Source organism: Oreochromis aureus, linkage group 16 (assembly GCF_013358895.1).
Source record: "Oreochromis aureus strain Israel breed Guangdong linkage group 16, ZZ_aureus, whole genome shotgun sequence".
Classification (NCBI taxonomy): Eukaryota; Metazoa; Chordata; class Actinopteri; order Cichliformes; family Cichlidae; genus Oreochromis; species Oreochromis aureus.
Genome location: NC_052957.1, coordinates 14,050,204 through 14,071,218, shown reverse-complemented (window position 1 = coordinate 14,071,218; position 21,015 = coordinate 14,050,204). Strand labels below are relative to the sequence as shown.

General features: G+C 39.6%; 2 protein-coding genes across 4 annotated transcripts in view; one reads left to right on the top strand and one right to left on the bottom strand.

Moving 5' to 3' along the window:
- The window catches only part of LOC116335370 (protein FAM126B), a 46,490-nt gene extending 35,386 nt beyond the window's left edge, over nt 1-11,104 (bottom strand). Inside the window, exons 1-2 of one of the 3 annotated variants that reach the window (XM_039600041.1) lie at nt 10,824-11,104; nt 10,505-10,653 (exon numbers count right to left, since the gene is read on the bottom strand). The gene's annotated coding sequence lies outside the window, so the exon portion shown is untranslated. The remainder of the gene's footprint in view (nt 1-10,504; nt 10,654-10,823) is intronic. The other 2 variants (XM_039600040.1, XM_039600042.1) reach the window with 2 other exon arrangements.
- A 1,744-nt stretch (nt 11,105-12,848) lies between these two features.
- On the top strand, nt 12,849-18,198 carry LOC116335368 (CASP8 and FADD-like apoptosis regulator). The gene is made up of 10 exons (XM_031759041.2): nt 12,849-13,071; nt 13,167-13,513; nt 13,596-13,701; nt 13,846-13,981; nt 15,678-15,733; nt 15,829-15,853; nt 16,039-16,085; nt 16,188-16,266; nt 17,102-17,603; nt 17,696-18,198. Exons 2-10 carry the CDS (start codon nt 13,227-13,229, stop codon nt 17,823-17,825), a joined length of 1,368 nt encoding a protein of 455 aa, XP_031614901.2. The 5' UTR covers nt 12,849-13,071; nt 13,167-13,226; the 3' UTR covers nt 17,826-18,198.
- Nucleotides 18,199-21,015: the final 2,817 nt, after the last annotated feature.

Sequence of the window (21,015 nt, the reverse complement as noted above, 5' to 3'; positions counted from 1 at the left end):
TAAAGGAGGCGAGCTCATGCTTACAGGCTGTTTGCCATTTTAATATTTACACAGGTAAGTTATCAGGCAAGAGCAAATTGGGATTACTGTTTGCTTTCACTCTGTTGTAATCTAATCTAATCAAATTCTTGATACTCTTGAAACAGTAGGTGTAATTGAGTTTTTTGCATTACCTACTTCACTTTATGACACTAAAACTTATTTCTCATGGCGAGGGTGCATTTCTTTTCTTCATATAAAAAAAAAAAAAAAAAAAAAACAAAAACACCTCTCCTCAGCCTAAAAGTGAAGTAAAACTTGTTACAAAACATAAAGTCAAGAACACATGTGAACCAAAGTCATAAATGCAATGTGAGAAATAGTGACTACATCCCAAAAAAAAATGGGGACAGGAAAAAAAAAAAATCCCAAAACAGAGGCTGCACACATATGAGTATTTGTTTCAACTTCTCTGCCCTAAATGAGCTGGGCCAGTCCAACACTGGGGACGTTTCAAGGTCAGCTTAGCTCAGTCAGCCATGAATTATTGAACCTGAGCAAGCTGTCTCTCCCTGCACAGTTTGGCGCCCTTCTAACGCCATCCTTTTGCCTTCAAGTTTGCTCACTATGACCACAACAAATGACATCATTACCAGCGACCGTTTAATGATCTCTGTTGTGTACATTTCCTTTGTTTTAAAAATCTGTTTAGCAAGAAAGTCAGAACCCAGAGTCAAATACAGTCTATGTTTCGACCATCAGTACAAACAGATATTATCCAATCAACTCCAATTATACTCTAGTACCATTATATAGTTTTGTAAAGGTAGTCTAGAGAGGCTTAATAGCAGGTTTAGACTACACATTTACACACATCTCAGAGAAGACGGTACAGGGAGTATTTTTCCATAGAGATAACTTCCCTTAAGATAGACGGACTGGATACAATGATCCATAAGAACTGTTTTGCCTATTTTTAGGTCGTCAATGTACTACGCGTTTCAAGTTAGGCTATTTTTGTACTAATATTGTGCAAAGAGAATGATCAGTCACAACCTTGCCCATTAACATGCAGCAAAATTCAAATCACTGACGCTACCAGATGACTAAAATGTTCCTCGTTGGTGCTCATTATTATCGCAGACTTTATCCAGACATTTTCCCTGGGTAGGTGGATTAACTCTAATACCTGACTATGGTGGAGCAATCTGCTATAATCTCCCTGTGCTTCTCCCCACTGTAACTCCAACCTGCCACTCACCTGCAGAGTAGGCTGTCCACTCAGAAACGGAATAAGTTTATTTATAGTTAATAAAAACAAAAAAACAAAAAAACAAAAAGCTTTTTTCCCCAGTCTGCACAGAATGATAGCCGCATACAGTTTGAAGAGAGAGAGGCAGACAGGTAAACACACGCCTCTGCGGGACACTAACTGACCAAAAGGACATTTTGGTGAGTAAAGGTCACTAACAAGCAGGCAACAATGACTAAAAGATCAATGTGCTCCTGTGCAAATCAATACCGCTACCCCTCGGACACGTGGACAGAGACACAACTACCTACTTCTTTGGCAGATGAAATATATATAGCAGGCAGATATTAATAGAAAGAAAGAAAATACAGGTGTGAATAATAGGAGAGGTAGCGAAAGTGAAAAATTGGCTGCCATTTCTCCCTCATCCTTTCCCCTCATCTCTCATAGGCCAGGCAAAGGGGAACTGAGGCGTACGCACATCCTGGGCTAAAATTAGCTCTGCTGCAGCTGCAGGGCCAGACGTGTTGGGATGGGCCTGTGCATCCACACACATACGCACGCAGGCACGCACGCGTACACACACACAGAGGTTCCACCAATTAGACAGGGTGAACCACAACACACAACAACACAGGTGACTGCCAACAGCATCCTGCCCCCATCCTGTGCTCATCAAACTGAGACACACAAATGTTTTCAATGCAAATGTTGTGTGTACACATATCCAGACACAGGATAAACAGGTGCAGTCTGACAAGAGCTGGGTTCTCCATAGAGTCCGTTCAGTTTGTTTCTTTATAGTGAATAATCTACAGTGAGTTTGAGTGAACATCATTTTTACACAGCTATTGCCTCTTTTTAAGTAAATTCCACTATAATGTAGGGACATTTCCTGTGTAGTAAGCGGAGTGGTACTGTTTATTTTATCATAAATAAAATATGTACCTTCTTGGGATATCAGAAACAATTTTACTACACACAGAGACACGGAGACAAGTGAGGAAATTATAGATATACCAGAGACATCACCTGTTTAACAAAAATAAACAAATACTGATGGCCACTAGTGCTATCCCACAGTGTCCTTGTAGATGCACCTATGGTATAAATTTGAAAATCTTAGATGATTTTCAGAAAAGTTGACCCCTGCGCTTGACCTTGAGTTCAAGGTCACTGATATTCAAACTCGTCCAAGATTTTTAGTACCTGCACCTATGGCATCAATTTGAAAGTCCTAAGTGACTTCGTTCTTGAGTTATTGTATTCACCATGCCATAAAATGGCACCTGGGTTTGACCAACACTGGTGAGTTCCACTGTAACATCTAAGGAAAAGCGTTCTGCACAAACCATCTCACTAGGCCAATGTCTGCACACAGCACAGTAAAAAGAGTGTTGGGCCAGAGCTACACAGCCTTGGTTATCATCTGACCCACAGATTACATTTTGCTCTGTGCAACTTTGTCCTCATCCCTAAATGAAATAAAAGTTGACATGTCACTGTTTTGACACACTGCACATACACAAGTGCAAAGGGTCCAAATGACACTCCCAGGAAGTGATTTAAAAAAAAAAAAAAAAAAAAAGCAACCAAGTGCAGCCCATCCCTGCCAAGGAGACTATCTCAAAGCCACTTCTAAATAACCGAGCTCCACATCACATCTCCAAAACAGATTCCAGATAAGGTTTGCAGGAAGCTCAAGTCCACCACCCACAGCTCCCTCTTCACCACAACAGCATCCACAACACTGCAGACTGTCCTAATCTGTCAATCTCCCTCATGCATCTTCCTGAGATATTTGTGTCAAGTACTTCTGGGTCTTGTGAAAAAGACCAGAAAAAATTATTGAGTTCCTCCACTTGAGGCCCACCCACTTCACACTCAGAAGCAAACTGCTTCAGTGCAAGCTAGAGGTCATCATTCAATGACGTGAACAGAACCACATCATCTGCAAAAGAGAGTAGGGATCTTGACTCTACCAGGTCTGTGGGCTTTTGCCCAGTCAGTCTGCATGTGTTTTATAGACCTGGAAAACGCATATAAACCACATTCTGGGGTATCCTATTGGGAGGCATGGTCACATTGCCAGTAATAACTCAGATATGTTCCTCAGCAGAGTTTGACTCTATCGGGGCTGCCTCATGTAATATAATAATAATGGTTGAATTGCCAAGTTTTTATAATTTTTAACATTTAACTACAAAGAAGATCTTTGTCTATTATCTATTAATTGACAGATATAACTGCAAAGCTACTTTGCAAAGCTGCTTAGGGCCAGGCACCACTATGCTCCAATGCATGAACACTAGCTACATGTTAACATTACTCTGCAACACACAAATGCCTACTGTGCTGCATTGCATTTACAAGTGTAAAACAGGAGCCATGAGGTGGAGGAGAGTGCTTTTCTCAGTCACAAGTTCCCTGACATTTTAAATAAAGACACATGACCACTAATACCACTACTGACAGTGTTTTCCCGGCGTGTGTGTGTGTCATACATTTAATGTCACTCTAGAGAAATAGAGGAAAGCGCTCTACTGCTGTTTAACCCGCTCAGTCTTTTTAACAATGAGCAACTCTGAGCTTTCATGACATGCCAAGACCACTGGACTGCCCACAGGCTGAGACCGCAACCCGAGGATTTGGATCAGAGAACTTAGTCCCTGAACTTCCTTCCACCCCAGTCATACAGTATGTTTGTGAACAATGTGGACCGCATTTTGGCTCCATTCATATCACTGCAGCAGACTCAAAGAAATTACATCAGCTGCGCATGGCACTGCTCTATGAAATCTGCAAGGGACTGTAGCCAAGTTAATAAGCATTAGCCTCAAAGATCTGGTCATTCTCTTGCTCAGTTACTTTAGGGCCTACACATATTAAAACAATCAGACTAAGTAAACCAATTTTACTGCATTTCAGAGTTTCTCTAAACGTATATTTCATGGGCAAGGTTTATATAAACCCTCCGGAAAACATCACAAGCCTCCACATTCTTCCTTATCGTTTCCATCATATCACAACAACAAATAACTGGCAATAATTCAAAGGCTCCTGGAATCAAACAAGCTTTGGCATCTGCTCAACTTCAGACAGCCGCTGAGTCGTGACCGGCAAGCAAAGCAGGAGAGCGGAAATCTGACCAAAGGGAAGGTAAAGCCCAGCAGAGAACAGGAACTTCTAAGAATATGATGGCCCAACATTACTGGCCCTTGTCACCTCTTGATCACTACAACAGAGGAGAAGGAATTGGTCAATTATGAAGCAGAAACGTTTGCGAGCTCCACCAGGATTTGCTTATTTCTGCTTTACTCTTAACTGATGAGTGCACCTTCATTTTCTGCTTGTTGACAAAGTGTTATTTGTTTATGAGAAATGGAGCAATCAGACTCAACTGGAGATCACACTTAGTTGAATCAGTGCTAGAGCTAACACCACTAAGCCAGCTGTCTGCAGATGTACGGATAATGCCTGATGTGAAGAAACAAACCCAGGGCGGTAAATTAGTGGGTGGAGGTTTCTGCTCTACTTGTGCTGAAAGTTATTATTAAACTAGATGCCCCTCTATACGTAGTTAAATGTCTACCAATTTAAAGGTATCATTATGGGCTCCAGAAAACCCTAACAGTTGATCAAATAATTAGGGATGCACTCAAATATTCAACTGTTTGGATATTGTGTTGTTGTGTAAATATTGTGTTTTCAACTTCTGGATTGGGTACATGACATCTCTCTCACCTCTCAGAAGCAATGATCACCTTCAGGTCACCTAATTGTTTCTAATTAGTGACTTTGTCGTCATCTATTAGCGACCTGTCAAACCTATTTAGTTAAACCTTGCCACAGAATTGCCTAGGAAAAAAATCTTTAGACAATATTGCTTTGCTACTCCCACTGCTATCCTGATGGGTTCTCTCTCTCCACAGCTACAGCTGCACCCACATGGAGGCAGTGCAGCATATCATGAAAAAGAGTTAAGACATATCCTATTGCTTCCAACTTTGACTCTCACTGGTCATTCCATCCATCCATCTTCTTCCACTTATCCAATTCAGGGTCATGGCAGAGCCTATCCCAGCTGTCACAGGGCGAGAGGCAGGCTACACCCTGGATAGCTCGCCAGTCTGTTGAAGGGCTAACACAGAGACAAAAACAACCATTCACACTTACAATCACACCTTTTGACAAGTCACAATCACCAATTAACCTAACATGTAGTCATATCTCTGGACTGTGGGAGGAAGCCGGAGTAATTGGAGAGAACCCACACAGGGAGAAGGAGAACATGCAAATTCACGTTAACTACTTTAATTCAGAGTCTAGCCATAACCTCACAGATGTGAAACAGAAATTCAAAAATTCCTCCACAATAATGAGATTGCTGCAGGACAATGATTTAACTGCAAAAAGACACAGGCACTGTGTCTTAACCTTGCTTTTATATATGACTATAACAAGACAACAACCAGCTGGCAACCAGTTGCGTCAAGTCCTCTATTGCAAAGAAACGTTGCAGATGAGTTATGCTCACTGGAGCAGACGGAGATCAACTGCAACGTGCTAGCAACCTGTCTGTTAAACCAGACAATTATTTACAAACATTTGCCAATCCATCTGTGAGTGACTGCAGTTAGTATGAGTTGGGCCAGGATTCTCTGGAGACAGGTTGCCTCCCACTAAGCGACCTTTGCAATTACCTTAAAAGCAATCGAGGCTGAAGGTGTTGCATGCTCAGTCTGTCAGAGATCAATTGGCTGCTGCAAGTGCTTTGAATCGGTCACTAAATGTGCACAAGGAGGAGGTTGCGGTCCTATTTTAATTCTAGTGTGACTGAGCCATTAGCAACATTTCTACTCTTCAGTTTGCCATTTAATGTCAATGTCAATTTTTAAAGTAGGAAAAATACAACTTTCATTATGCACTAAAAGCCTTGTTTGTTTTCTCAATTTGCCATTAACAGTGTATAAGATAGGTTTGAGCATGGTTGATAAATACCTGCTGGTAATTACCTATTCACTGTGCCTGAGTAAAGCGGCGGCTTAAAATTTAACTGATCTAACAGCACAACTTTATCAACAGAGGTATGCAAACATAGCAGTCAGTGACAGAAATGCACTAAAGCAGGTGAAAGCTTGTGACACACTAGTAACCAGTCTTACTGTACAAAAGAACGAAGATAAAGCCTGTTATTGTCTCACATGGGAACAGGCAACTTCCCTTAGGGGATAGTACAGTTAATCTTACACAATCAAAACATTCACACAGACTCAGCAAACAAAAACGCAAATACTGCCAGCAATCACCACCTAAATATAAACAGGGACAGCTTTAAATGTTTCCGCTGCAAGCACATGTAAACGTCTGTCACATCATATCAGAAAGGTTTGACTTAGGTGTTTAATAAAGAGCTGGTACAGCAAGGTGTTTTCTCCTTTTGTCTCATATTTGATGCAGTGCCCACAAGCACTGTTTATTAAATGCTCTATGCAAACAGTATGTTTAACAGTTCCTACATATGTCAACTGTATGTGTGTTTTAAAGGCGTTGGGTATTTTCTCATACACTTTTGTACAACTGACGATATAGAAGTGATGCCTGCTTTTTTAAGATGCAATTCATAAGTAAAAAAAACTACAGCCACCATAACACAGGCCTAGAGACCAGTCTGTGAACCCCTAGGGAAAAATGTGTTCTCTGACTGAATCGCATGTGATTTATGGCAGTCATTGGGTGAAATTGGTTGCAAAGTGGCATACAGTGTGGTGCCTAAAACATTTTTCCTAGTGACCCAGGGTTGAGGGATACGTCACTGAATGGTCTTGATACCTGTGTGACTTAAGCATAAACAAGCATTAATTTCTCAATAAGTCAATGAATTAATTGACAGAAAATGACTCAACAACTACCTTAATAAAAAATTTATCATATTAGCGGATATTAGTGGATATGATATCACACTGGATAGCTCCGCATATTTTGATTTTTACATCAGATACCCTTCCTGATTTATGGCCTTTTTAAGTGATTCATATCTACTCCCAGGACATAACCAGGGATCTTTTGCTTGTTAGGCGAGTGTGTAAACCCATACACTATGTATCCATTTAGATCAAATATATAAAATATATGTTCTGGATATCTGCTCACCTTCTGAATACACTTTAAGATGTTCAAAACTACAGTTTGGCTTTCACGATACGACAAAAAGCTGTGATCATGCGACAATGTTTAACAGTGCAACGATATATGTGGCTATCATGCTATTACTTTCAATGTTTAACAGTATTTTGAACGATATATGTTTAGGTTCATACAGATGCTATTCCTAATTTCTGCTTTATTTTTAATCAAAAAAAGATTTACTATTTTGAACATTACAGCAACAATAGGTTCTTATATTTTAAAGATGAAAAATTCTGCAGGTAATACATGTCAAGGAATGTTTTGCAGTGTTTTTAAATCACATATTGTAAGATTTATTGGTCATTAATAACTTTAACACACATTTACAATATTTTCTTATATTTAATGACTAAGTAAATAATCTGCAGGTAAAAAACTATTGTTGAAACGATATATTTTTAGACATAGGTTGTAATGGCCGCCGTTTAAATTCTGTGCTGATGCCAATCTAACGTTAAAATTTTTTTGCTTAATTTTCAGTTTGTCTCTCTTGTAATTTATTACCTGGTTTTACCGTCTTTTGTACAAAATAAAAACAAGCGCTTGTCCAAATAAGAGAAAGAAGCCTTCATTAAGATTAACAAACGATGTAAAGAAACGATTTTTTCTATCGTCATCCGAGTGAACATTTAAATTCTGTGCTGATGCCAATGTTAAAATTTTGTTAATTTTGTTGTCTCTGTGTAATTTATTTCCTCTTTTGTACAAAAGAAACAAAGAAGCCTTCATTAAGATTAACTGTGATTAACATTTACATCAGTGGATCACGGGGCCGTGATTATACATCAGTGGATCCCTACGAATACTGGTAGCTGTAGGAGTAGTTCAGCACAAACATCATGCTTCTCGGCCTCTCATGAACTCATGTCGGAGAGATACACTGTACATCATGGAGACAGCCAACACACAGACAGAGCTCATACCTGGCAGCGCAGTGAATCAGCCGCCCCGCGGCTCTCTCTGCATGCCAACCACATATCCAGCTGACTCAAGACCGCACGCAACATGATAAAACTGACTCCTCTGAAGACTTTAAAGTATGCACAGAAACCAATTTAAATGTTAAATAATAGCCAACAAAAAGAAAATGCTCTAATCTGAAATCCCCACATATTCAGACTCTACAGGGAGGAATTGTGAGGTTTCTTGTCTGCTTGTGGACTCATAGGGACAACAACAAACATGGTGATGCAGCTCTTCTCTGCTGGAAGGAAAGGAAGGGCAGGGGGCTGCCTGCCTGTGTGATCCTCTGGCGCTGTGGGTGAGTACAATGGAAAATAGTCCCCATTGCTAATCCATGGCAGGCTAATTACAGCTTTGATCCCCTAAGCGTGTGCATCACTGTTGGTGGGTGGGAAGGAGGCAACACACTACTGGGCTCAATACCGGTATGGCAAAACTTGTTTTGGCTCAAAGATGTCTCAGTTTACTCGCAATCGGTGCAGAGGTGGAACCATTGTGCTGTCAAATCTCACATACACTATATTAATACAAAGGTCATAACAGTCCTTAAACCATCAGCCAATAGTTTTATGAGCACACAATCCTTCATCGAGCAAATCCACCAGCTTCACAATATGATCCAAAGTCACCGACAAGGTTACCATTTACTTCACTGAGCAGCATATGAAACCCAACTCCTGGAGACATGAGACACAGATTAAGTGGGTAACTGGAGTTTCTGTCTAAAATAGGCCGCAGCTCTGATGATAGCCTAGTCCCAAAACACATGGTGGTGGAAATACAGCAAGGGAGGAGGAGGAGAGAGGAGGATGAAGGCTGAGGATGAGCAGCAGATGGCTTGGAATTATCTAGATCTTGAGCTCCACACCTTTGCTCATTATGCCATTAGTGTAATGGTGGCTTATCAGCCTAGACCAATATCACTCCAAGCAGTATCCTTTTAATTTATTGTTTGCTGTGTTGAGCCACAGCAAAATGTCAGTATGGAAGGAGGAATGTGAAAAGAAAGACGCAAACAGGCTTAGCTTGATGATCACTTTGAAAAACCTCCACCACCTCCAGTTCATAACCTGTGGTGTTTTAAAGCAGGTTTTATGGGTTTTCCAGTGGCTTGCATTAGTTATCCAACTATCAATCAGAACCCCCCACCCCCACCCCAACACACACACACATCTCAATGATGGTCATTTAATTTGTATTAATAAAGCATATTTAAATGTTATTATTTAATCTAAGATCAGTTACACTAATACTGCTTGGTTGACACTCAATCCCAAGGCACTTGGCTCAAAGCAAACAAATAGACCTCAGCATCCAATTTAGAAACTACTTATCTTGAGTGATACAAAGCTCGGTCCAAGTAAGTATTATTAAGTATCATTTTTGTTTGTTTGTTTTTCCTTTTCTTTTTTCAAATCCAGCCTTACTTTAGTTTCAGTAATTGTTCCTCATGATCAGCTTATCAGTCATCTATTAAGCAGCTTGAACAGCCCTAACCTCCAAGAATGATGGTATATCAATAAAGTTTGATTAACTTATTGACTGATTAATTGATCGAGCAGCAGAGGCATTCATTAGGTGAATTAGCACAGCATTGTTTAAGTTATTTGTTCATACCTAAGCCATTCCAGCATAAAACTATAGGAATGCATCTATGACGGGACCTGAAATCACCTTGAAACTGCTGCAAGTTTAAAGTTATTATGGTATAAGGGCTTAAAACACACACAAACAGACTGGCCATTCTAGTGTTTCTACACATGGGTTATTTACTCTGAAGCAATGAATCCGCCTAAACAAAAGTTATAAATGCAGTCGAGAGTTTTAAACCTGGGACTTCCGCTTGTTTTTTTGTTTTTTACATCAATTTCAAAATAAAACCGTTTGTTAAAAATGTGCTGCAACGTATTGTCAAATTCAGCTACGTGTTTGTATAAACTGCGGTGGATACATGTAGTTGGTGGTGTAATGTCACAACACAATCACTGTTTAACCTTAAACACTGAAGACATCGTGCAGTCCTAACGGTCACGCAGCTATGTTAGCCAGGTAGTTAACTGCTAGCAAACGGTTGCTCCGACACTGCCACGAAGCCTGAACCTGTACGCCAACGTTAGCTACCTTAGCTCGGCTCGAATGCCGTTAGCACGCCTGTTACAGTCAGCAGCTGTTGGACATCCTCGTTTTTCCATCAGTCGTGACCAGGCCGGGGCGACTGACTGCTGCCAGCCTGGCTCCAGCCCAGAGCAATCTGCTGTGTGGTCCTTTTCCTAAAAGACACCCCGCAGACGTTGAAGCCTCCTTGCCGCGGGTTTACATCCACATCAACACAACAACTGTGCTGTGATGTTCCAACTCAGCAGCAGCAGCAGCAGCAGCAGCCCCGGTCTGCGACTACCTGGAAAATCCTTCCTCTTGTAATAGTAAATTAAATACTCACTCAGACTGAAGCTGGTTATAGTGATGCTACACAGTGGCTGTTTTTGGGAACCGGGAACGGTGTTTGGTCAGAGCGGTCACCCGGGTCGTGTATCTTCCCTTCTTCAAATGGTCCCTCTCTCCGCCAGCAGTACCTCCGTATGATCTCTCCACACTGCAATGATGGTGCTGAGGCACAGCGAGACACGATTGGCCAGGCTGAGCGGAACTCAGTGAGCTTTGAGAAATCTCCGGCGGCCTGCAGGGGGAGTAGCAGTGGTGCGTTCAAGCCCGTTGGAAAAGTTGCAATCAATGATTTAACACGCTCATATCGTATTGCCACAAATAGCTGTTAAAATAATTTTAAAAATATGTATGATTATCCCTCCACAGTCTGAAACCCATTATAAGCCACTGAATCTGTTTAAGAAAGAAAAGATAAAAAGATTAAGATAAGACTTTATTATCCCGTTGTTACAGCAGTTAAACTTAAACCCAACAAACATATGAGATGTGATATCTTAAATAGCTGAATGGTATGCAGCTCAGTAAAACAATACAGCATGACAAAGCATATATCTAGAGAAGGTAAGACTATTGTGAAATCAGAATAAAAACAGCTTGATAAATGTAATAAAACCAGCATAGCAAATACATACTTAAACAAATATTCAGAGCTTTGCTGTTTAATTTTTAATAAAGAATCATTTAAATTACATTAAATTAAGTTTAAATTGTTACAATTTAAACATAATTGTACCAGACGATGTATGAATAATAAAGGGACTTATTACAGCAGATTTGCCTCTGACATAGATTTGCTTCTGTGCAACAGGGCAAGCATGACTGTTTTGTTCCACAGTATGACCGAAGAGGAGAGGGTCCACCTACCCCTTGCTGCAACATTCAGTGGGTGAAAGGTGTTGGACAGGAAGCTGTTTCTAAAGACTTTATTTTCACAGAGTTTAGTGAGGCTTCTGGTTGAACCTCGAGAGATCTTACAGGCAGAGAAGCAGGATTATCATCTTTAGTGGTTCAGTGTTTAACGTGAGGCTCAAATCTCTCAGCACACGACTATCCCAGCATGACACAGCATGATAAACACAAAATCCAAAGAATGAACTAATGTCACTTTGTTGTGTAAAATGCAGTCATAGGTGTTCAAACTACAAAGCCCCCCTCTTTTTTAAAAAAAAAAATACTGTAGCTGGTTTTATACATGATGGGCAAAAAGATTCTTTGCTGAGGGAAAAAGTCAGGTTATTGCAAATTATGATCCAGTTAAGTGATACATTTATCTTTTTTCCAACTTGTATGAGAAAATTATTTTCTCTCTGGTAAAAACAAACAAACAAACAAACAATAAAACAAAATAAAAAGAATCTATTGCATTGACAAATTCATTTATATAGCACATTTAATTCTATGTAAAAATCAAAATGCTTAACATAGAAGCAAAAAACACTTTACAGAGAGTTAAACACAGTTACATTTTACACATTTTACACAGTTAAATTTAGGCCTGTGAGAAAAAACAAGGTTTTGAGTCTGTTTTTGGATTAGACAGAGATGTAACTGACCTCAGCACCACAGTTATGCCTGATTTAGACTTCCGCAGGAAATCTGCATCATACCTTACAACGTAACCTCGAAATTTCCTTTAACCCTTCGCAGCAACCTTCTAAATAACATGAGGTGCACCTCCCAAGACATGTAACCCTACGTTGGGGTCGATGCAGCCGACAACGATTGAGTGGCGTGTGGAAGGTTGCAGGTGACAGTTGTCATAAGTTGGACTGTAAACTTTTCGCAGAAGTCAACCTTAACTGAAAACACCCTCACCGCATTTAGATCTAATTTTGTAACTGATGACCTGGGTTCTTTATGAACCATATTAGTGTCTTGATTATTCCATATTTTTCAGTGCTTTTTAAAAAATCTGCAGACAGTATATTTTCTTGGAAGGTCCTGGAGGTGAGGCTCTTCACCGCTCGTGCTTGTGCCATGACTTCATTTGTGGGTGTGGTCTATCGGCTGCCATTTTTCTTTGCTTTCGCTTTCGGTTGTGCCATTGCGCAGTTTTTGTAAAAGGACAGAACTTATATGGTATTCATCCGGTTAAGTTTTCTTTGTTAAGCGGATCCTCGCTGGTTTCATTTTACGGTGGGAAGTATTTGGTAAATCCCCTCCCTCGGGTTTTTAAGTGGTGCGTCACTTCTATAGTTTCCCTTCTTCTGCTTTGCTACGTGTTTGTTGCAGGACTCTTTTCGGTAAGTTCTCTCTATAATTTCGTCTATTAGCGATGGGTTATTATATTTTCACGACTTTTTGTGGATCTTAACATGGCGATTATTGTGACCCACAGGCTTTGACTACAATTCTTTATTCTGGGCTCATCACCTCTTAAAGTTTTACCAAAGTCCACATGGCTGTTCCGGAACAATTTCAGCTACATGCTATAAATGAAATCGCGGAAGCTCTCAGCAGCAATGAACGCAGTAGGCTCTTCTATCTATGTGAAAGCTTGGACACGGACCACAGTGTGGCTTGTATGAAGGAGATGCTCAGATCAAAAGTGACGCACCATCAAAACGCTCACCTGTTTCTGGCACAGCTCATGTTTTGTTTGGGGCGTTTGGATATCCTAAGGAAGGTGTGTAAAGTCAGCAGGGATGACTTGGAGAGGACCAGACAAATGGTCCCTAGTTTCAGGTAAGACATCCTTTAAGATGAGCTGATTAATCCTAAAGATTTGAAGAATTGAAGTTAACAGTGTTTGTTCCACTTAATGCAGAGTATTGATGGCAGAATTAAGTGAGGAGCTGGACACCGGAGATTTGGACAATGTTAAATTCCTGTTAACTTGCAAATTATCTCGTGAAAAGCTTGAGAAGTCAAAGGTAAGAAAACACACAAAAAAACCCCGAATGAATGAGGCATGATTTTGTTTTCACTCATTCTGAAATGTATGTGGGTGGGGATTTATTATTAACAAACCATGCTGCAGTCAATGATGGGACCCCCCCCCCCCTTTTGTGTTACAGAGTTTCCTGGATATTATTGTTGAACTTGAAAAGCTGGATTCAGTCTCACCAGAAAGACTTGACGTCGTAGAGGAGTGCTTGAGAAACATTGGCAGGATTGATCTAGTCAAAAAACTGACCACTTACAAGAATTCAGGTTAGACTGTGTTTCTGTGTTTCCCTTTTCCCTTTATATACTGAAGGGCTTAAAATAGTATCTCCATGAGAAAGGTTTGTAACAGTTTTGCAGTGAGAAGTGGGAAACACTTCCCTACTAGTTACACAGAACTGGTTTAAGTTTTATGTTCCTCGTCAGTATAGCATACCCGAAACTATTGATACTCACAATCACTCACAATTAATGCAAATATCTATCTCAGTATTTCAGAAACTGCTGATCTACTTGGATTTTCCCACATCACCATCTCTAGGGTTTACAGAAAATGGTACAAAAACAAGAACTTATCCAGTGGGCGAAAATGCCATGTTGATGTCAGAGGTCAGAGGATAAGGGTCAGACTGCTTCAAGCTGATAGGAAGGCAACAGTAACCCAAATAACTACTCGTTACAACCAAGGTACCCAGATGAGCATCTCTGAATGCGCAACACGTTGAAGCTTGAAGGAGATGGGCAACAGCAGCAGACCACACCAGGTGATTTCCATGGGTTCGCCAAAACTGGACGTCAGACGATCAGAAAAATGTGGTTGGGTCTGCCGAGTTTCACTTTCTGATGGTTCAGATGGTAGGGTCAGAATTTGGCTTAAACAACGAAAAAAGCATAGATTTGGATCCATTCTGCTTTGCATTAATGATTCACACTGTTGTTGTTGGTGGTGTAATGGTGTGGGAGATATTTTATTGCCCCCCTTAGTATTGTTTAGCACTACAGTCTACCTGAGTATTGTTGCTGATCATGTCCATCCCTTTATGATCTCAGTGTTCCCATCTTCTGATGGCTGCTTCCAACAGGATAACGCGCCACATGACAAAGCTCGCATCGTCTCATCCTGGTTTCTTGAAACATGACTATGAGTTCACTGCAAATGGCCCCCACAGTCACCAGATCTCAATCTGATAGAGCACCTCTGGGATGTGGTGGAACGGGAGATTTTCCACATTGATGTTTAGCAGCAAATGCGTGACGCTATCACGCTGACATGGACCAAAATCTCTGAGGAATGTTTCCAGCACCTTGTTGAATTTATGCCGTTGAGAAGAATGGAGGCAGTTCTGAAGGCAAAAAGGCATTCTACCCAGTATTAGCAAGATGTACCTAATAATGTGGCTGGTGAGTGTAGTAAGCAAAGAATTGGAAGTTTATTACATTTTCCATACCAAAAACTCAGTATTAAAGGTAAACACATTTTTCAGTTTGTGACAACCTGTCCTGAATTTAGCCTACCTTTGGCCCTTGTTCACCTGGGACTGGCACCTGAGACCCTAAACTGGATAAACAGCTAAGAAAATGAATGGATGGATGGACTTTTTTTGTGGCTGTGCTCTGTCATTATGTTCAGCAACTTTGAAGCAAAAGTTAAAAGATTATGATCATAAAAAAAATGACATCAAAATGCATTTCAGTTTTATTTAACCCCTGCAACCATGAGCCCACCTTGCTTATTTAGTCCACTATAAAGTGAAGTTCAGGGTAATTGTACTTAAGACATCACATGGATTCATTGAGACCTTTCCCTTTAGGGTAGATTCAATTTTCAGTACTAATTTAATGCCGTTTATTTAATGTGTTGGTATGTTTCAAATGTAATAGGATAATTTTTCTTTAAACAAGGACAACAATAGAACAGCAAACACAGAGACATTATGTATGTATATATGCCTGTCTTTTACAGCTAGGGCACCTGAACAGCAGCGAAATTTGTCTCTGCAGCAACCCCGTAGAATTTCTGTGAGTGAGACACTTTACAGATGTTAGTTCACATTTCCCATAATGTTTTCTCCACTAAAGCCATAAAAATATCTCCTCTTTCTTTTCCTCTACAGCATGTTACACAAGAACGCTGCATGGGTAAGACTAGCAAAATACCACAGATGTGTAGCCTAAGACTATATTTGTAATCAAATACCTTTTCATCCCCATGAGACACATATTGACAGATATCTAGTCTCACAGGGGCTTTACAGCTGGAAACCCCTGTTGGCCCTGGTGTTTACTTTCTTCTTCTGCTAAACCATAACACTCTTTGTTTGCAGTAGGAGTGAGCCCACGACTAGGTGCCTGCGTACAGCCGCGCTCTGAGGTGAGGATTCCCCTCCCTCTCTGAGTATTTGATTATATTTTCAACTGTTGAATGACTCAATTGCATTTACAACATTTCCCCACTTTCTCATTTGAATTTCAGAGTGGGCCAGATTGCTATAAATTTAACACTAATCCCAGAGGACACTGTGTGATCATAGACTGCGTGGGTAATGATGGAGGTGAGACACAAAGCACTTTGTACTTTTCTACTTAAACAGAAGTACCAAAATCACAGTGTAGAAATCCTTAATTAGAGGTATAGTTGTGCATCTATAATCCTGCTGGGGGAGAAAAATAAATGGATGATCACCACATACTGTAATAGGTTTTAAAGCTGATGCATCATTGTGTACACAGGATTTTACAGTTATAGGTTTGTCTGTATTCAATGTATTATTGGGTAGTTTCCAAATGAGGGACCAGCCCCATCCTAGAAAAATTCTTAATGAGAGAAGAAAAAGAAAACTGTTGTGCTACTCAGATTGTATTTCTTTGGGAATTTCTTTTATGTCTGCAGCTTTTGTGAAAAGGGAAGCTCATTTTACTTATTTGTGGTTTCTTGACAGTTGTTAAAATGTAGCTATTTTAGAAGGCAGGGAAAATTCAAAGGGTGTGAGCTTCTAAAAGAAAGAGCAATGTGTTATATTTTATAAGCTTAACGTGTGTGTTTTATTGTAGCAGTATAATTATAAAAAGTCTGATGTAACTACAGCTGAAACATAAATTTAGTGTAATTCAAGAACAAACAGTGTAGGACAGAAGCTCAAATGTAATTAAAAGTGCTTTACAGCTGCATATAACTGCCTAACAGGGGTACTTTTTGCATGTTGCAAGTTTTTGCTGTCAAAATGTGCATTTTAATCATTGTATTCAGATCATAAATGTTCCCTTACACTTTCAGTAGTTTTGGTTGCCACTGATCTGTGTTTAAAAAATGTAAAGCTGCATTTGTCTTTTTAAATTATTGTCAAGGTGATGCTTAAATTCTCGTTTCATCTTTGCTCACTCCTTCAGAAAAATTGGAACAAACATTTAAGGCTCTTCACTTCAGCGTGGATCTCCACCAGTATCTGAGTTCTGATGAGGTGTTTTCAGCTCTCAATATGATTCTCGATAAGATGGAGCAACTCAGAAATGATAGCTTTGTGTGCTGCATCATTAGCCGTGGCACAGAAAGTCAACTTTTGGGCACAGATTCGACTGGATATGGATTTTCCATCAACGAAGTCAGGCGTCTTTTCAATGCTAATAGATGCCCGTCGTTGGCGGGCAAGCCCAAACTTTTCTTCATCCAGAGATACAACGTACCTAAGTTGTCCCTGCACCCCAGGATGAACCCAGACGATGAGCACCTCGAGACAGATGGCTGTGATGGGGCTGTCACAGCAGCTATTCCTATGGATGCAGATGTGTTCTGGAGTCACTGCTGGACAGATGAGCGTCAGCTGGAAGAAGAGGAACATAGCTCTGTGTATGTGAACGCTCTGACAAATGCTTTGCGCAAAGCCCAAAACAGGTATAAACACTATCTAACTTTACCCCATCATCATGGTAGTTTTCTTATAAGTTTCTTATAAGCTAAACTGTTATTTGTTTGTGCTCTTACAGGAAAATTAAGATTGATGATATTCAAATGGAGGTGAACAATGTCGTCTTTGAACACAGCAGAAGTAATCCACAAGCCAACTACCACCTTGATGTAAAACACACCCTGAGGAGAGATCTGTACTTACAATAAAGAATTTATTTACTATTTATTTGCTAAACACCGTGAAGTATCTGGCACCAGCACTGGTGTTACAGATAGACCTTAGAGTCACTGTGGCTCCTCAGCTGAATTCTCCTGATACCCTTCTGTAACTAGATGTTAAATTCAGTTAGTGTGGGGATGGAAAAGTTAAACATCCACACTGATAATTAGTTATGGCAGCTCGAACTCAAGTTAATTATTTGCTTATCAGTAACTTAGTGCCTCCTCAGTGCTGCACTGAGGAGGCCACCGACTTTGGAGCGGAGGCGACTGTCCAGGTCCTGTTTCCTTGTGATAAAAAAAGAGGACATTCATCAGCTTGCGCAGCTAAACTATACTTGTGGACTTCTTAATCTTTGAGTGCAGGTGTCTCCATCCCAATGCCACGGGTCTCTAAAATCATGCACCTAGCCGTGAAGTCTGCCTTTACAAACATTTGTGAAAAAATGGGCCGTTCTAAAGAGCTCACCAAGTGCAGTGCTGCAATACGATACCACTGCCAGTGAAAGTTCTTGGCTCCTAGATATTCAGCAATCAACTGTAAGTGGTATGATTGGAAATGAAAGTTTTTAGGGACCACAGCAGCTAAGCCATGCAGCGGCAGATCGGCTAAAGTCGTGGGTGCAGTCGGCCTGAGGTATATAGTGCGTTAGAGTCACCACCACACTGCTGACTCATTAACTGCAGAGCTCATCGGGGATTAACGTCACAAACATAGCAAACATATTTTGCCTTGAGTACACGGTCAATTGCACATAAATGACAGCATGAAGGCTTCTCTGTCTTTTCATTTCTGTTTTCGCTTTATTTTATTTCATTTTTTTATGTAGCACATGAGTCAAATGGCCCTCAATCAAGTCTGTTGCCCGTCCAGTTGTATACTATTGCTGACAGTGTCGGACAAACGAGTATTGATGCAGCTCAGAACTTGCTCAAGAAGAACGTTTTTATTGCGTATATAGTGACACCTAATGGTCATATGTAGTCACAACATGTTATAGTTGGAGGTAAAAACTGAAAACGTTAAATGTGTATTTATTGTTATTATTAACTTTAATTTTCACCCAGGGTGTTGGTGGATGTTTAATAATATATGTTGTATTTCAACAGATTGATAATTTTAGCAGATAAATCAACTGCGACAGTTCCCAACCTTAACTCCACAGGCAGCGACGTTTTAAAACTTAAAGGTTTACCAAACAGGACACCCAGTCATCCGGACTGTGAAGGTTACAGTGCATTGGGGGAAAGGAAAAAAAGTATGCTTAAAACTTAAAGATGACTTGCAATATTTATTTACACTCCACGCTGTACATTTGTGCATTTGTAACATTTTTTTTCTTGTTGAAAACAATCTAAGCTAATTTGTACTTTAAATTATTATTTTTAAAATGTATGCAGAAACCTTGAAAACTTATCTTAATGAAGGAAACACTATCATGCTTTTTTTTTAATGTACTTAAATATATATTTATGTATATGTAAAAAGAAATTCCCCCTGATTGATGTTGTAATATTTGTAATTTAACCCACTACTGTAGTTTGTTTTTGTCACGATGTAAGTACATTACATTTTTTTGTTTGTTTTAAAATATGTATCTATGTTAGTGTGCTACAGTGCAATTGGGAGGATGCTAACATAGTTGATACAAAATTTAACATTTCATACAAAGTTTTTTGTATGAACTGAAATGTTAAATTTAACTTCTATAAGCTAGTTTTTGCCTTTAAAAAAGTTAGTTGTGTTGTATTTAATATTGCATCTGAAAAATATGTTTGCATAGTCTATGTGTGTTTTTTTTAACATTTTCTGTCATATTAATACATGTTATATTATAACAAGGTTAAAAGAAAAATTAAAATAATGACTGGTACAATTATATGGGTTAGATTTGAGCATCATTTAACCTTTTAGAAGTGCAACTCACCGAGGCCATGTAGTATTTTATTTCCCAAGAAACTGGGGAATCACAGAAGAGCAACGACATCACATCTTATGTAAATGTAAATGCCCATGCCTCCGCTTTGAACAAAGAGTTTTGCAAATAAAATAAATAGTCTACAAATCCAACCTTAAAGACCCCTCATTACGCTTTTTAAAAATTCTGCACACAATTGCCATCAATGTGAAATGAACGTGTAATTATTTCTCTCTTTATGACATATGTAGACCTCTTTCTCACAGAAACTGTGGTAGTGTCCACTTTAGAACCTGCTGGGAGCATCAAAGTTGGATCCACTGGTCTTAGTAGCGTTGACAGGGACTACTGCAAAAAAATCACCAACCATGTGCGGATGCACCCTGCAGATTCTGTCTTCCAATATCAGTTATGCTACATGTAAAAAAATGAAAGTATACATAAATATAGTGAAATATGGTGTGGTTCTTTAAAGGCACAGTACAGCAGTAGTAAGTGAAGCTCTGGAAGCAGGACTAGGTTTGATGATGCTGACCTCTCCAGGCTTCCAGCCTTGAGTGCTGCCATATGAACTTTGTTCCTTGTGTTTGACTTTCAGTCACAGGCTATTACCTACCACTCAACATACGACGTTTTCTGTTTCCAAAAAGCTGAACTGAAAAATATGAAAATCTGACAGTGGCATGAGTGAAATATTTGCACAGCATATTGTTGAATTCAAGATTTTTTTTCCTTTTAGCCTAAATATATTTAACTAAAATTAATTTTACTGGAATAGTATGAAAAATGCTTTGAAGCAATGATGAAACATTTTCTAGTTTAACAAACTATTTTTAAAATTTTTATTAAATATACTTTGAATGGCTATATGTGAATGTACAGATGTATTTGAAGGTAAATGCACATATATGCACACAGACAGAGAGAAAGACTACATACATAAATATTATAGTATCAATATAAAAGACTGGAGCACAGATTATGTAGTTCAGGCAGGTGTGTCTGAGGGTGTGGTACAGGTATGTATAGGACAGGTGAATATATGTATATATGTATAATTGTATATCTTTGTTGTATGCATATGAATGTGGAGGCATGAATGCACCTGTATGTGTATATGAGCCATTGGCTGGCCATTTAAAAATGAGAGGAATGTTGCTGTCATTCATAAGAAAGGAGAGATAAGATCATATAGGTTATACTTCTTCCTGCTTCCTTTAGAGCCAAAAATGTCAGTTGGCTATACACAGACGAATAAT